The following is a 15,194-nucleotide window of genomic DNA, read 5'->3' on the forward strand; positions in this document are numbered from 1 at the left end:
GCTAGTGCAGAGCCTTCATTGTTTATTTGTTTGATTGTTTATTTTACTGGCATCTACACCTTGCCTGTTAGCCAAAAAGGCTCTTAGAGCAGCTAAAAAATAAAAAATAAAATGGTTCTAAGACACTCCCTGTCCTCTTGCTCACAATCTAAATTTCACACCCACACTTACATTTAAAACACTCTCATACCACCTTAACAGTGCTAAAGAATTCTGGGAACTTATGGCTTGCCTGCCTTAAGATACTTTGGATCTTCCGGTGCCTTTCCTCAACCCAGCTGGAATAGCTTTCCCCGTCCAGCAGGATGTTTGTCATTCAGCTGTTTTATATTCTTTGCTTTTCCTTAAAAGAAATTTGCGAGAGTCTCGAAAGTCCTCTGGAAACGCCACAAGCCTTTGGCCTCGGGCAGATGTGCAAATGGCTGCCAGAACCAGATGTCGTTTGACCCAAATGGAAAGTTTGGAACTGGGACCAGGACATAAGAATGGCAGAGAGTCAGCGACCTCCTGGCCAGGGACCTGCTCCACTTAAGAGACTCAGAATATAAGCCGTGGCTGAAAGACAAAAGCTCCTGATAAATTGCTGCTTCCTTCATGAGAAGATCGAGCCATAGAAAGGACCTTCTGCAAACAGGAGAAGATGGGGAATCTTCAGGTGCTGCTCTTTGTAACCCTGGTCTTGACAGCCCTCTTCTGTTGTGATGGAGGTAAGGGAATATATATGAGACCCCCTAGCCATGATTTTTTTCATCAACATTCAAAACTGACGGAGTCCTGGGAAGAGGAGGACAACCTATCTCAGTCTTACATTTTAGGAACAGAATCACTTTCCTCAAAGCCACTTTAGACCTGGCAGTGCGGTTGCCATCAGGAACATGTCTGCATGGAAGTCCCACTTTTATAAAACTGAGGTTCAGGCCACTTTATTAGCCACAGCATTGAAGCAGGCAGAAAGGGGCTCGCATAGCTTGGTGTTTTTGTGTGTGGCCACCACAGTGCTAGAATAATGGGTGAAGTGGACTTCCAATTAAGATTGTCAAATTTACACTGTATCTTTATATTGGTTTGATACCAGTTACACTGTTATGGCTTCCTCACCCCTCATGAACCCTGGAAAATGTAGTTTAGTGAGGGGACTGGGAATTACCTTGCCACTTTGTATATAACTCACAAATTGCTCAAATACATATATGAGAACCCATAAACACTGACATGTGTGTAAGTCCTCCCCTTTGAATAATTCCTGGATAATACAGAAGCAAGCCTGAGTTAAGGGTTATTTTCCTCAGTTTACATTTGACTGATGGGGGAAATGGGGGTGGAAAGGAAGGGAGGAGGAAGACCACAAGACTGCCAGGTGTCTTACACCATCTGGTCTATATTTTTCAGATATGAACAGGCCCTTGGATGAAGGTAAGTAACTGACGAGAGCAAAGAACTCTCAAGGGCATCTCTGTCCTTTTTTGTACACATTACTTGGTTGGAGGGCTGCATTACAAAATTCAGAGAAGTGTGAAATTTGAAGGGCAGCTGAATGGAGGGCAGAGGGATGTGTGAATGTGTGTAGAAATGAGCCTAGGGTGCAAAGTAAAATTAGCATTTATTGTTCCACCCACTTTTGCCTCTGGCTCTGCCCATCACTGGGATGCGGCCTCTGGAAGATTGCCCAGAAGAGAATGTGGCCCCTGGACTGGAAAAGGTTCCCCACTCCTAGCTCAGGATCTTGGCTTGCCCTTTCCATCCTTCTAGGTTTGCTAAAAGTTCATTAGGGAAAAGCCTCTTCTGGCTCTCTTGAAGTCCCTGCTGGCCTCACACATGGAGGCAGAGTATGATGAATAATATTGCTTTGAGGCTCACATTCCCCAGAGAGGCAAATAAAATGGAGGGCGTTTACAAGGAAGCCTGTGTTTTCTGGCACCGCTTAAAGTGATTTTATTTTATTTATTTTTTTATTTAAAAAAATTAGGTGCCATAAGATACCTGGCATGAACTCAATTTCCTGATTATTCCCCCAGTGAATAAGCCCCCTGTTAGCAAGGCAGCTGGATACTTCCTTGCCTGTTAGTCTGGCTAAAAGACTGAGAAATAAACCTCGAGAAAGGTTGCCATGCTAGTCTGCTGCAGCAAAAACAGCAGAAATGTTTCTTGGTCACATCCAGACCATGCATTTAAAGCATGCATCTCCCCACAAAGTTTCCTGGAAATTGTAGTTTTCTCCTCACGGAGCTACAATTCCCAGCATTCTCAACAAAGTACAATTCCCAGGATTCTTTTCATGTGCTTTAAACGTATGGTGTGTGGATGCGACCGACTGTGACATAAGTTCTCCTGGCTTAGAAGCCGCTTTGTCAGATACCACCTGGTGAACGTCCACAAGCACTTCAGCTGCACTAGGCCTGCCAGTCTTTTGAGCCCTGAAGTTGAAGTTGCTGCAAGATTCTTTGCTGTTTTAGGAAAGAAGCCACAGACAACTCAAAGCACCATTGAATTAAACAGGAAAAAATGACCAATGGCTTTGAGAAATTTGCAAACTCCAAATGATATCCTGCTAATCTATAATAGCAAGATCACAAAAACTGCAGAAGGGCACTACTGGTTCATGATGAGTACTCATAGGCAACTAACAGCATCGTTTCCAGAACTGATGGGAAATCTTCCATTCATAAGCCACTACCTGAGACGTGTGAGAGGTATTGTGGCACAAATGATGAGCTGGATGGGCAGCAAAAGGCTGCTCTGGGGCCGGCCCTGCCATTAAGGAGAATGAGGTGGCCACCACAGGCAGCTGGTTTTGGGTGTCATGGAAGGGCAGCAAATTGTTAGTTGTTTCCTTTATGATTGCTGCAATTATACTACCAGGGAGGGGTGGGTTTTTTTGGGGGGGGGTTTGCCTCAGGTGCCAAAATAACTTGACTGATCTTGGGTGCAAAATGGCATGAGTTGAGGCAGGAAAGGCAGAATTTGCTGCTCTGCCTCAGCCAGCAGAATGTCTCGGGCTGGTCCTGGGCGATATTTGAAATGAAACCCCACAGTTATCTAGAGCAGGTGTCTTCAACCTCTTTCAGACCCAGGACCCACTTTTATCCCATGCATGTGGGAACCCATTTCTTAATCTTTCACCATTAATTTGCATGGTGGTGGTCCTCCTGTTGTGACCCACCTTGGATCAGGCCATGACCCACCAGTTGAAGACCAGTGAGCATTCCTATAGAGGAGCAGGGAACCCAAGTATCTCTACATGGCCTTCCCCAGCCCCACCTCTTTTTCCAAGGCCACATTCCTCACGGATCCTGTTTCTCACCCTCCTTGAGTGTTTTTGCCTGGCTAAAATGAGACTCCTTGAACTCAGTACTCTCTGTATTCTCATTCCGCAACATTCTGCGTTCATAACAGGGGTTAAGATCAGTCGAGAAACCGCCAATGCCTTTGTGAGAAGGCAGAAGAGGTCTTCTCCATATTATGAAAGGTAAGAGTAAGAGTCTTCTGGGTTTAATATTGATGTTTACAATTACTAATTTGTGGTTGTAGCCAACCAAGTTACACTCAGAGTAGACCAACTGAAATCAATAGACTTGACTAACTGAGGTTCATTTATTTCAGTGGGTTTTACTGTGAGTATGGTGAGTATGCCTCTGTTGGGTACAATACTTGGAAAATAGATGTGCATGGTTCATGGGGGGCGGGGACAAGATATGAGCCTATGCAACACCACAGGTTCACTAACAAGGGACTGCAGCAGATTCTTACAGAAAACATGTGGGCCCCTCTTTCTTCAAGAAGCCCCAGGAAAGGGGTGGTGGCGTGGGGAGAGTCCCAAGAGGCTTGAAGCTCTGAGGGGTAAACTACAGTTTCTTTTTTGTGTGTCTATGGGAATGTGCTTTAAATGTATGGTTGGTGCATAGCCTAATTCACCAACTGTATACAGTGGTACCTCAGGTTACATACGCTTCAGGTTACAGACTCCTCTAACCCAAAAATAGTATCTCTGGTTAAGAACTTTGCTTCAGGATGAGAACAGAAATTGTGCTCCGGCGGCACAGCGGCAGCGGGAGGCCCCATTAGCTAAAGTGGTGCTTCAGGTTAAGAACAGTTTCAGGTTAAGTACGGACTTCCGGAACAAATTAAGTACTTAGCCTGAGGTACCACTGTACATTGTGGAGACAGTTAAATGGAGTGCCCAGTACTGAACTGGGTTCTCAGGAAACTGGCTTCATGCTGTGCAGCCTGAACCAAAGAATTTGCACGAGGGGACGCCTCATGTGTGTGGCTTCTTCCTCCCTCTGTTCTCCAGGTACTACGAAAGGTTCAAAACCCCAATGGAGATGAAGCAAGAACAGTGTGAAAGCCACCCGCTCTGCGACTACTACTCGGAAGTAGTGGGATTCCAGACAGCCTACCGCTATTTCTTTGGAAACTGAAGAAGAGGGGGCATCTCCTGTTCTCACCTGGCTGGGACAGAGGCTGAGATTAAAAGCAATTGGGAGGGGGGAGGGGTGGGCAGAAGGAGCACAGGGCAATCGGACTGGTTTCCCTTCACTAGCAAAACCTAATAACAGTCTTTCCACTTTCCAGACAGGAAATCACAAGCAGTTAGAGGCTTCTCTTTGCAAGGAGCATGTCTAGGAATAATCAAATGCCAACACTTGTTGGAAAGTAACCGGCATTCCATGCTAAGGGGGTGGGGGCAAGCAAGGATAAATTGGTTAGTAAGCACAAAAGTCTACCAAGCCGACAATCATTTCTGGGGCTGGCTTTCCTTGTGAACACCTTGAGGCATCTTCAGCATGGTGCCCTGTCAAAATTTATCACTGTACAAAGTACAAAGATTCACAAAATGTTTAGGGGTATGCGTACCCCTGCCCCCCCCCCCCGAAAAAAAGCACTGCATGTGTTTGATTAGGACTTGGAACCACTGGTTAAATGTCCATCCCTGGTACTTTTTATCCTTGAGAAGACTGATGTAAAACTAAATTTTTCGGTTACCTGATTCATTGTTGCTGTTCTGCTGCCATCATATGGTGATTTTGGTTAATGAATAAGGTAGCAGCCGAAAATGAAGATATAATTTTAGAGTTGGAGCGGTCTCCCGCAATTTCTAATTCAAGCTGTTTTGGAGAGCTTGGCAGGAAATTTAGGAGCACGTTTCCCAAGACGTTATATTTTAGTTTTCCAACATGATTGCCACTTGCTAGCGTTCAATGTAGAATTTCTGAAACAAGTAGATTAATTGCCTTAATGTTCATTACATTCCAATCAATGTATGTTAGTGACGATATCTATTGAGCCATCTCTTTGAAAGTTGCAGTTCGTTACTCACCTATGGTGAGCAGCAATTTCTAATACTCAAGTTCCTTTCAAGGCACCAATGAAACCATCGCTTAATTAAAAGGCACTTATGAGTATGGATGAATAATGAATCAGTCTATTTCTGGTCCATGTCACATTCATATGTGTTCACTCGTCATCAGTCAATTCTGTTCTGCTTTCACATTAATCTGCATTTTTTTAAAAATTGCACCAAAAGGATTGTATGCAAATACATATTTAAATGTGTATTTCTAAGCATGTTCCCTCTCAAAATACGAATTTTAATAAATTTTTGAAGCACAAGCTATGTCACGTCATTTGGAGGAATGCAAAATCCAATGGATAAAGTACCTTCTCGTTCACACATCAGTACAGAAGGTGCAGAGTAGATCAGTTCCTATCAGAATTTGCGGACATCAATTTTCTCAAGTATCCCTATACGCAACTGCCCTGGTAAGAGTACTAGTGTCCCTTTGCTTTCTTGGAGTACTGGACAATCTTCATTCCATACTTTACACTGCCCAAGATAAATTTATCCTAAAGCATGTTAGTGCAGTGTTTTTGATGCCTTTCATTCCTTAGGATCACTTTAAAGAATGGAGCTAGTATAGATTGCTGGTTTAGATTATATCTAGAACCTAGGAAACTCGCTTATGCCATATAGAAGGATAAGCCTTACTGAAGAAGAACCAGCATGGCTTCCACAAGGGTAAGTCCTGTCTAACTAATTAGAGAATCACAGAAGGGAGTCGGAAGGGTTCACAAGGGTGATCTGTTCTGGGGCTGAATAAACCCCACTAGAGATGTGATCTTCTCAAGATGTTCCAGGAGGCCCGACACAATGTCCTGACGTCATGGCTGAGATGTCACAAAGAGCCGGGGGCGGAGCCGAATGCCCTCTGAATATTGAGGGGCCCTGTCCCCTAAAAACACATTGCCCCCCGAAAGTGCCTCACCCCCAGGAGCTGGCACCTTTGTCCCCCACTTATGTGCATCCCTACATTTCTTTCTGGCTGACACTGATATTGCAGTGGTACCTCGGTTTAAGAACAGTCCTGTTTCAAAATGATTCGGTTTACGAACTCTGCAAAACCAGAAGTAGTGTCCCAGTTTGTGAACTTTACCTCAGTCTAAGAACAGAATCCGAATGGTAGAAGGGCACCGACGGCAAAAGGCCTCATTAGGGAAAGCACGCCTCAGTTTAAGAACGGTTTCGGTTTAAGAATGGACTTCTGGAATGGATTAAGTTCGTAAACCGAGGTACCACTGTACTGGAAAAGGTTATGTACAAATCTAAACATGTTTCATAAACGTATTTTGTACAAGTTTTTGGTTTTTTTTAAGCTGCAGAGTTTTCTTCAGATTTACATTTCTTCAGATTTACAGCTATTTACATATTGACCTAGTTGTATCTAATTTAGATTGCTAAACTAGAAATCTAAGCTTGTGCCTCTTTTGAGTACTACAATCTAGAAAAGCTTAAGTGTACCTAGTTTGTCCATCTTAACGCAGTGCTCAAATATTTACATTAAAAATGCTGCGGAAGGAAGTGCAGATGCCGTAATCAGAAACTGTCTCTTTATTATTTGCGCAACTTCCCTGCCATGTAAACAGAAGCGGTTTTCTACCAGCTGGGCAATCAGCTTCAGGTTCACTGCAACTTATCCACTATCAATGTGATATACTCTTCAGCTGTCTTCACAGTCCTCTGGAATTTTTCGCAAGCTGGCTTCAAGATTTTCACAGCGTCTTCGAGGGTGCTTGCCGCTAATTCAACCGTTTTACTAGGTGGCTGTCCTTTAAAAGCCACCCGCATGAAGTTAGTAAGTGAGAAAGCCGTGGTAATGAGTGGTTGGCTCTGAGTCCTTGTTCGTGTGGCTGTTCCTATTGCTGCAGCTGCTGCCTGGGATGAGGTGGGGCAGGCGTCTGAAAGCACTTTGGCAATTTCTTCGTTAGTCATGAGAAGGTCACCCACTCTGAGAGAGAGAACAGGATTGCTTGTTAAATCCCGAATGGCGGCGTCTAGTATCTCGGGGAGATTGCCATTTTTCAGTAGTGCTGCTGAAACGGGACCGCTGATATTGTCAATAACTCCCTTATATTTCCCATAAAGGTCCTTTATCAGCTGGATTTTTTCATTTGTGGAGGTGGAAGGCAACACAATACTGGAATACAGTGGAAGGCCGACTTTTTGCTTGATATCCTGATCTTTGGCCTCCACTTTTTCCTGCATCTCTTTCAGAGCACTCATCAGAAGCTGAAGGTTTTCCTTGATGCTCAAGTTTTCCCTTACTGTAATGATGGCTAGGTCAGTTCCCAGAAACTGGTTGAGCATCCGGAAGGCGATGTTGGTGGAAGAAACAAACATGTAGACACAGTCGTACAAGTTGCGGCTGGCATTGAGTAGCCTTTCCTCACCCTTCTGTGCACCGAACCTGCCCAGCATTTCCAAAAAGGGAGATATCACACTGAAATACAAACCAAAGTATGCTCAGCAGAAGAAAGTCAACAAAGCTGTTATATTCAACTTTTGTCTTGGGGAAAAATTATGGAAGGGAGATTTGAAATTTACCAGCGTGCTGTTTGTTGAAGGAAAACTATATGAAAATGTTGTATAGATGGTACTTAACACCAGTAAAATTAGCAAAGATGTATAGAACAGCTTCTAATGTATGTTGGAAATGTAACGTTCTACCATATTTGGTGGATGTGCAAAGTAACAAAAGCATTCTGGGAAAGGATATATAATGAACTGAAGAAAATATTTAAAATAACATTTGTGGGGAAAATCAGAGGCTTTTCTATTAGGTATCTTAGGTACAGAGATTCCGAGAGAGCAGAAAAGACTTTTCATGTACTCGATGACAGCAGCGAGAATACCACTGGTCCAGAAATGGAAAGAGGATGAAGTTTCAACCAGAGAAGAGTGGCTGATGAAGATGATGGACTATGCTGAAATGGTGAAATTGACCGGGACAATCAGAGACCAGGATGAGAAGAAGTTTAAGAAAGAATGGGGAAAATCTATAGAGTAATATTTATAATATACAAAATACAATGGAAAAACAATTAATAATATTTTTAACAAATTAGGAAAAAAAGGATAAGCTGAAAGAAATAGGGATTGACAACGAAAACCAGAAAAGGGTGGTGGGAAGTCAGGGGATTCTGAGAATCCAAAATATGAAGGTGAATGATATGTTTAAATTGAAATATGTTATGTAAAATCTAATTAAAAATATTTTTTAAAAGCTGTTATGTCAGCCATGTATCTCCAAAAATCTCATGAACAGCACTTAATTTAAAAAGTCAAGTGAAGCAAAATCTATTATTATACAGCTACTACTGCAATAGGTACATAAAATATTTCTGAGAACCTATTTCTATATTTGGAGCCCATGGAATATATTTTATTGGAATATATAGTTGTATAAAATGTTGAACTGCTGGTTGGCTGCTTCCGTGTCTACTTTAGCTTCTGCTCTGCTCCTCTTGCTCACCTCAGTATTTCTTAGTACAACTACTGTTTAAACGTTTCTTTAATGTCAGCTGCCAACAGTATGCCTAAAGACTTAGACTGTATAGAGAAATCCCCCCCACTTATGCACAATCAACTCACAAACAACCTCATATATGTGCAGCACTGGGAGATAGATCAATCAATCAATCAATCAATCAATCAATCAATCAATTCAAACCTGGAAATGGCAGAAGAGAGCTGGAGAGTCCTTGTGGCTTGTTAGGAGCCCCTCCCCAGAGCCTGAAGAGGATGTCAGTGAGCCAAAACTCCAAAATAAAGGTTTTTAATGTGTGTGTGTTTTTAAAAAAGAATTTATGGGCTCCAAAACGGTGCACGAGAGCTCTTACTGTTGCCTGCTACCCTGCTCCACAGCTGTTGGGCAGGAAGCTGTATTGCAGCGGGCTCAGAGGCACTGTTCCCTGTCCTTTCTGGCCATCTGGAGGCAAAGGTACAGTGTAGAAGAAAAAGGTACGGTACTGTACTTCAGATGCCTCTTCAATCACCCCAGTTCCCTGCTCCGACAGGCTCCCCACTTCTGTGCATTTCACAAATGTGTGTGGAGGCCCGGAACGTAATCCCTACGTAAGTGGGGAGTCCCCTCTATTAGATGGCCAATATAGGGATGGGGAGAGGTGTAATGAACTGATAATGGGAAAAGGGTTTTGGAAAAGATCAAGTAGCAATGAAGGCCTGAAGGAATGTCAGGAAAGGCTTGTGATCTCAAACCACGGCACCCATCTGCCACTGCCTGCATACCTTCCCTGTCCTGTGGATTGTGCTCTTGGCAACTAAACTCCCTGTGATTCGTTTATTTTTTTTACTTTGAACTAGCAATTATAGAACAAACTGGAAACAGCGCCAGCCCTGAATCTGACCTTTGGTTTAATATTGAAATGCATTCCCGCATGCCAGCCATTCTTTTGTCAGAAGATGAAAATGGGGGTTGTTTTTCACAGTGGAGGCCTCTAGTGCTGCTGAGGCTGTTTCTTTTCCACAATCAGAGGTCAATGGAATTGAAATGGAGATCCTGTGTAGCATGTTACACAGTGTTATTTTAACTAACAATGCCCTTCTCCACAACGAAGATCTACTCACATGAAAGTGCCATTCAGCAAAGTTTCTTGTAATTGCTTCCTGAAAGCTTTCTGTTTACTATTTTGCTATAATGGAAAGAGAAAACAAAATGGGAAAAGTCCATCAATTTAGCACCCCCACCTCCTGTGGAACGGAAGCTCACCAAATAAACATTTCGCACTAATCCGCCAGCCCTGTTGACCAAAGAAGCAATAAAATGTGCTGAACTTGCAAACAGAAAGCTTTAAACTTAAAGGAACAGTTTGGGCTGGTAGTTATAAAGACAAAAGTCCAAGTTTAGGGATCTGTGAGCTGGAAGCAAGAAGTATGCAGAAGCCAGAGAGACAAAGAAAGAGAGAGACAGAGAGATAGACAGACAGACAGACAGACAGACAGACAGACACACACACACACACAGAGAGAGAGAGAGAGAGAGAGAGAGAGAGAGAGAGAGAGAGGTGCTTGTTTTCTGCTTGAATCTAAGGCTGCTGCTTGGGGCATTAATGCTGTGAGTCCCTCCATTGTAGGCTCAAAATAAATATGCCAGCTTAAGGATGCTTTTTTAAAAAGTGTGTTTCATTTAATCTGTAGTTTGGTCTTGCTCAACATCAGAAATGCATCACGAGTTAGAAATCCCTGCTGAATTCACATTTTGACAGCTTCTGAAAAATACTCTCGGTGGACCAGCAGACTGATTCTATGAGTTTCTGCCTACTAAGTAAGTCAGTGGCACAATGACTGTGGCCTTATGACCCCCTAATGCTGAGCTAGCATTGCAAGGCCAGGATGCTACATCAGAAGTATGAGTCAGCATTCACCTACGATCAACAGGCAGAGCCCAAAATAGGATGGCGCTCTGCACAAACCCTCCAGCTAATTGTGTCTCGCCGACATGTGAGATGAGAACTTTATAAACAATTTGTATTGTACGGGTGCAGTTGGGCAAGGCATGATGCTGATGGGTACTGAGATGGTGGGAAACTGATAATAAGGATTTGGATATTTACTGATGGTTCTTAACTGAACCCAGCATTCAGCTAAGAAGACAAGCCTCCTTTGATGGTAAAATTGGCAGAGTCCTCACGGCTGACAAGAAGGGGTGAGTTCCCATTTAATTTGCCTACTTGTCTCCACTTGCTGGGAATCCAGTCATTTATTTATTTATAAAAAATATTTATATACCAGTGTACTATTTAAAAAAATGTATCACAGTGGTTTACAACAATATAAAAACGATATCAAAACATTTTCACTCCAGCAGTGAAGGGATAAAACCTCTAGGACCTTGGCTGACTGTGGCTAAATGAAGCTGCATTGGGAAATGCTTAAAAACTGCCCTGTACCTTGTCATTCTCCGATTACAAGCCAGCAACTTGGTGCTGCCCAGCACAAATGAGAACAGACTTGAGGCAGCCACTGTAGTCATCTCAGGGGGAGCTCTTCTGTTTCTGCCACTTCAGCCCTGAATTTCCTCACTGGCAGCAGATGAAGCTCCCGCATGGTGAAAATGTAGACAACATACCAAATGGTGTCTTGGGCCGCCTATTGGTGCCTCTAGCTCTGCAAGGGAATTCTTGTAGACCCAACTTGCCAAATAATAAATATTATCTTCCTCTTTCAGAATAAAACAAAAAACCCAACAACATGCCTGTGTGTGACCAAGTGCGAAATCTGCCCATGGGGGGGTGGTGTGTGGTTGTGATGAAACAAGAATCCATGAAGAAGAACTGAAGAACACAGGACACTTGGGATTAATGCAGCAAGTAAGTCTGTATTGGAGGGACGCGGGTGGTGCTGTCCCTCCCTTAAACCACAGAGCCTAGGGCTTGCCGATCGGAAGGTTGGTGGTTCGAATCTCCACGACGGGGGGAGCTCCCGTTGCTCGGTCCCTGCTCCTGCCAACCTAGCAGTTCGAAAGCACGTCAAAGTGTAAGTAGATAAATAGGGACCGCTCTGGCAGGAAGGTAAACGGCATTTCTGTGCGCTGCTCTGGTTTGCCAGAAGCGGCTTAGTCATGCTGGCCACATGACCCGGAAGCTGTACGCCGGCTTCCTCGGCCAATAAAGCGAGATGAGCGCCGCAACCCCAGAGTTGTTCGTGACTGGACCTAACAGTCAGGGGTCCCTTTACCTTTAAGTCTGCATTATCATCCCAATGGCTGCGCTTCAACTCTGTTGCCTGTCTTCCCATCAGCCCCTGGCAGCCCTTGAGTCCTTTTCAGAGTCTGCTTGGAAGCTGTGCTCAATGGAAGGCAACTTGATTTTATTTATTTATTTAACAGCTTGCTATCTGCCCTTCCTCCAGGATGGAACATAAGAGTGGTTTGCAATAATAGTCAATAATATGTGCTATTCAGTGCCCCCTCCACCTCCATGGAAGGACCTTTTTGTCTTTCTCTTCTTCATCAGTCTGCTACAGAATTTCTTTGTGTTCTGCTAAAGGAGATTATGGTCATTGATTTGATTTTTGTTAACTTTATCGTTAGTAATTACTAAAGTACAATCAAAGCCAACAGCAAAAGCAGACCAATAACACCTTCTACCCTCCCAATTTTAAAAGAAATGCTGGTGGGGGGGAAAGGTCTTAAGGCCAGTGCAAAGATGATCACACTTAAAATAGAAAAAGTAAAAAAGAATCAACTGAAGTAGCAATGACATGCACATTACCTTAATAATTTTGAGTTGGCTTCCGGTTTTATCAGTTAGTGGTCTCCCAATATTTTATTTACAAGTATTTTTATTGTACTTCTGCTCCCTAACCACAATTCCTAATGCTTACAGCAGAACTACTTTCCTCTTCCATTATCAGCTCATCTTTGCAGAATGAGCCTCAGTGACCTTCTCTACCCAAACAATCCACAAAGACGCCAGGATGTGATTGCCCTGCACCAGGAACTGCTTGACTGCATGCAGCTGAATTTTAAGGCCACTGATGAACTAATTGGAGCACTGAATGAACATCTGGGAGCCAAGATCGCGCACGTTAAAATGAAAGAGGGCGGCACCATCAAAGAGAACTGTGACATCATCATCCGAGCCATGACTGATATTCAGCAAGAGGTATGGAAGTTTGATAAAGAAATAAAGGAAAAGCTAGAGCCACTGATGTACCGAAAGCTTTATGATATCAAGGAGCCTGAGTTGGAAAAAATTGCAATAGCTCACAGGATTGTATCTGTTATTCTTGGAGAGGCTACTGCATCTGCAGGTATAGTAGCTATGAAATTGGTGTGTTCGAATATTGTAACTGTTACTGTTAACAAACTAGTTGCTCTACTTGCTCAGATTGGGTTATCTGTTCTAGGAGGCATTGCCATTAGTGCTCTGGGGCTGGGTATCGACATAATTCTTCATGCTATATTGGGAACAGTGGAAAGAGATCACCTTGTAGCATGCATTGAGAGCTATGAGCAGCATCTGGCAGAATTTAAGGAAGCCTCGCAGATTTATCATTGCGCCATTACAGAAGTCAGTGCAATGGTGAAAGACAAAGCTAAATTAGGAATATCTGGGGATGTTCCTACACACTGGTCATTACACGAAACGTATTCTAATATGACTGATGAGAACTTTCCTTTTTAATACGGCTTGTTCGTTTTTGCAATTAGCAACATAGAAATAAAGTGTTTGGTGGTGAATAACCTGTTAAAGACAAAAGACCCTTGTAGATAAGCAGTAACTGAAAGGTGTAGGTTTCTGCAGGTATGTGACATGAGCGAATGCTCTAACGGCACAAACTTAACTATGTTTACTCAGGAGTTAAGTCCCATTGAACTCAGTGGGGATTCCTTCTGGATAAGTGGGGTTGGGATTGTAGCCTTTGATTGCAATCCTAATGTCTCCTCCCTTTCAGTGGGGATTTGTAGAAAAAGCATACACAAATCCACTGTACAACAATTGCATACTAGAAATCAAGATGTAGTTATGCAGTTCATCCTTTTCCATGTGAATCAAGCTTGGTAATGTGGAAAGTATTGAAAACATGCATTGCGTTATTGAGTTTTGCGTATTATGAAATAAAATTTGAAATAGCACAATATATAACTGAATATGTGTTTTCTCAAATAAATGCATTTGCCTGTGTTTTTCCCCTCTATTCTATCTGTGCATTTTACATCTCAAATCAGCATAGGGCCTATAAGAAAATATTTTATGAGTTGGAGGTGGGGTCAGTCTAGATGGTACCCTGTGCCCCAACCTGTGGTCCTGTGTGGCTGGGCGGGTGGTGGGGGATAGAATGTATAAGAGCAAGCTTGCCAAATCAGTTCCATTATTAAAGTCATGGCTTTGTCATCTCTTGGTATTTTTCCTGTCTTATAACTTCCTTTCCTTTCCTTGTCTTTCTTTTTTACTTATTATTAACTAAGCTTTGGTGGGAACATTTTGGTAAAAGCAAATTTGACCATGTTAGTATGCACATCTGCCTCATACACTTCTGGACTGGTGAACCACCGTGAAACAAAACATCCTAGTAGGAATACAATTAAAATAGATATTAAGAAGTCCCAACCAAACCTGCCATTCAGCTTATTATGAAGAAAAAGTCCGATGGAGAAGGACTAGGCAAGGGCACTTCATCTTGGTGTAGGACTATCAGTTGCTGTAAATATGGTGACATCACAGAGGCTGTGAGGTGGGTAGTCTTGCATGATACAAAGAATGTGACAATGACATCATAGGCTCAAGCAGAGGAGCCAGAAAACATGAAACACATTACATTAAAATGATGCAGACCAAATAGAAAATTATTTTTCTAGGCTCTACATGCCCAGCTCCTATAGCTTAGACTTTATCATCATGCTTGTTAATTTCAGTCTCAAGGTACAATATTTTCAACAAAAGACACAAGAAGGCCATTTTTCAAGGGAATATTATCTGTTGCCAGGCACTGAAGTCATCTGCAAAAGATGCCCACACGGTGGGAAGAAGGAAGCACTTATCTCCCACAGATCATAATCTGCTGTGTGAAGAGAACACATACTTTCTTTTGCTTATTCTGAGTCTATTGCCACTGATACAGGAGGGACATGCTTTGTTGAAAGTGTCAGGTTTTGTTGACACAGAGTTCTAAGACTAAGAGGGAGCAAAATTTCTTTATCCGCTTCAACTTTCACATAATTTTATAAATATCCAGGCTTCCTTAAAAATATGTATTAACTGTGACTAGTGTAGTGTATACCTGAATGTTGTGGCTAATGGTATGCTTCTCCCAATAAACACATTTCACTGGAATTCCCCCATAAAAAGCTTACAGTACTTGGAAGTAACTGACATTGCTATCAGTGGGACTTTCA

General features: G+C 42.7%; 3 protein-coding genes across 3 annotated transcripts; 2 read left to right on the plus strand and 1 right to left on the minus strand.

Moving 5' to 3' along the window:
• Positions 1-233: 233 nt before the first annotated feature.
• LOC114606013 (osteocalcin-like) lies at positions 234-5,610 on the plus strand. Its single transcript, XM_028747747.2, has 4 exons — positions 234-707; positions 1,390-1,413; positions 3,394-3,466; positions 4,292-5,610. Exons 1-4 carry the CDS (start codon positions 641-643, stop codon positions 4,416-4,418), a joined length of 291 nt encoding a protein of 96 aa, XP_028603580.1. The 5' UTR covers positions 234-640; the 3' UTR covers positions 4,419-5,610.
• A 433-nt stretch (positions 5,611-6,043) lies between these two features.
• C10H12orf60 (chromosome 10 C12orf60 homolog) lies at positions 6,044-8,052 on the minus strand. Its single transcript, XM_077934901.1, has one exon. The coding sequence runs from the start codon at positions 7,751-7,753 to the stop codon at positions 6,959-6,961; it is 795 nt and encodes a 264-aa protein (XP_077791027.1). The 5' UTR covers positions 7,754-8,052; the 3' UTR covers positions 6,044-6,958.
• A 2,292-nt stretch (positions 8,053-10,344) lies between these two features.
• Positions 10,345-15,161, plus strand: SMCO3 (single-pass membrane protein with coiled-coil domains 3). The gene is made up of 3 exons (XM_028746019.2): positions 10,345-11,000; positions 11,523-11,664; positions 12,710-15,161. The coding sequence occupies exon 3, from the start codon at positions 12,724-12,726 to the stop codon at positions 13,480-13,482; it is 759 nt and encodes a 252-aa protein (XP_028601852.2). The 5' UTR covers positions 10,345-11,000; positions 11,523-11,664; positions 12,710-12,723; the 3' UTR covers positions 13,483-15,161.
• Positions 15,162-15,194: the final 33 nt, after the last annotated feature.

Source organism: Podarcis muralis, chromosome 10 (assembly GCF_964188315.1).
Source record: "Podarcis muralis chromosome 10, rPodMur119.hap1.1, whole genome shotgun sequence".
NCBI lineage: Eukaryota > Metazoa > Chordata > Lepidosauria > Squamata > Lacertidae > Podarcis > Podarcis muralis.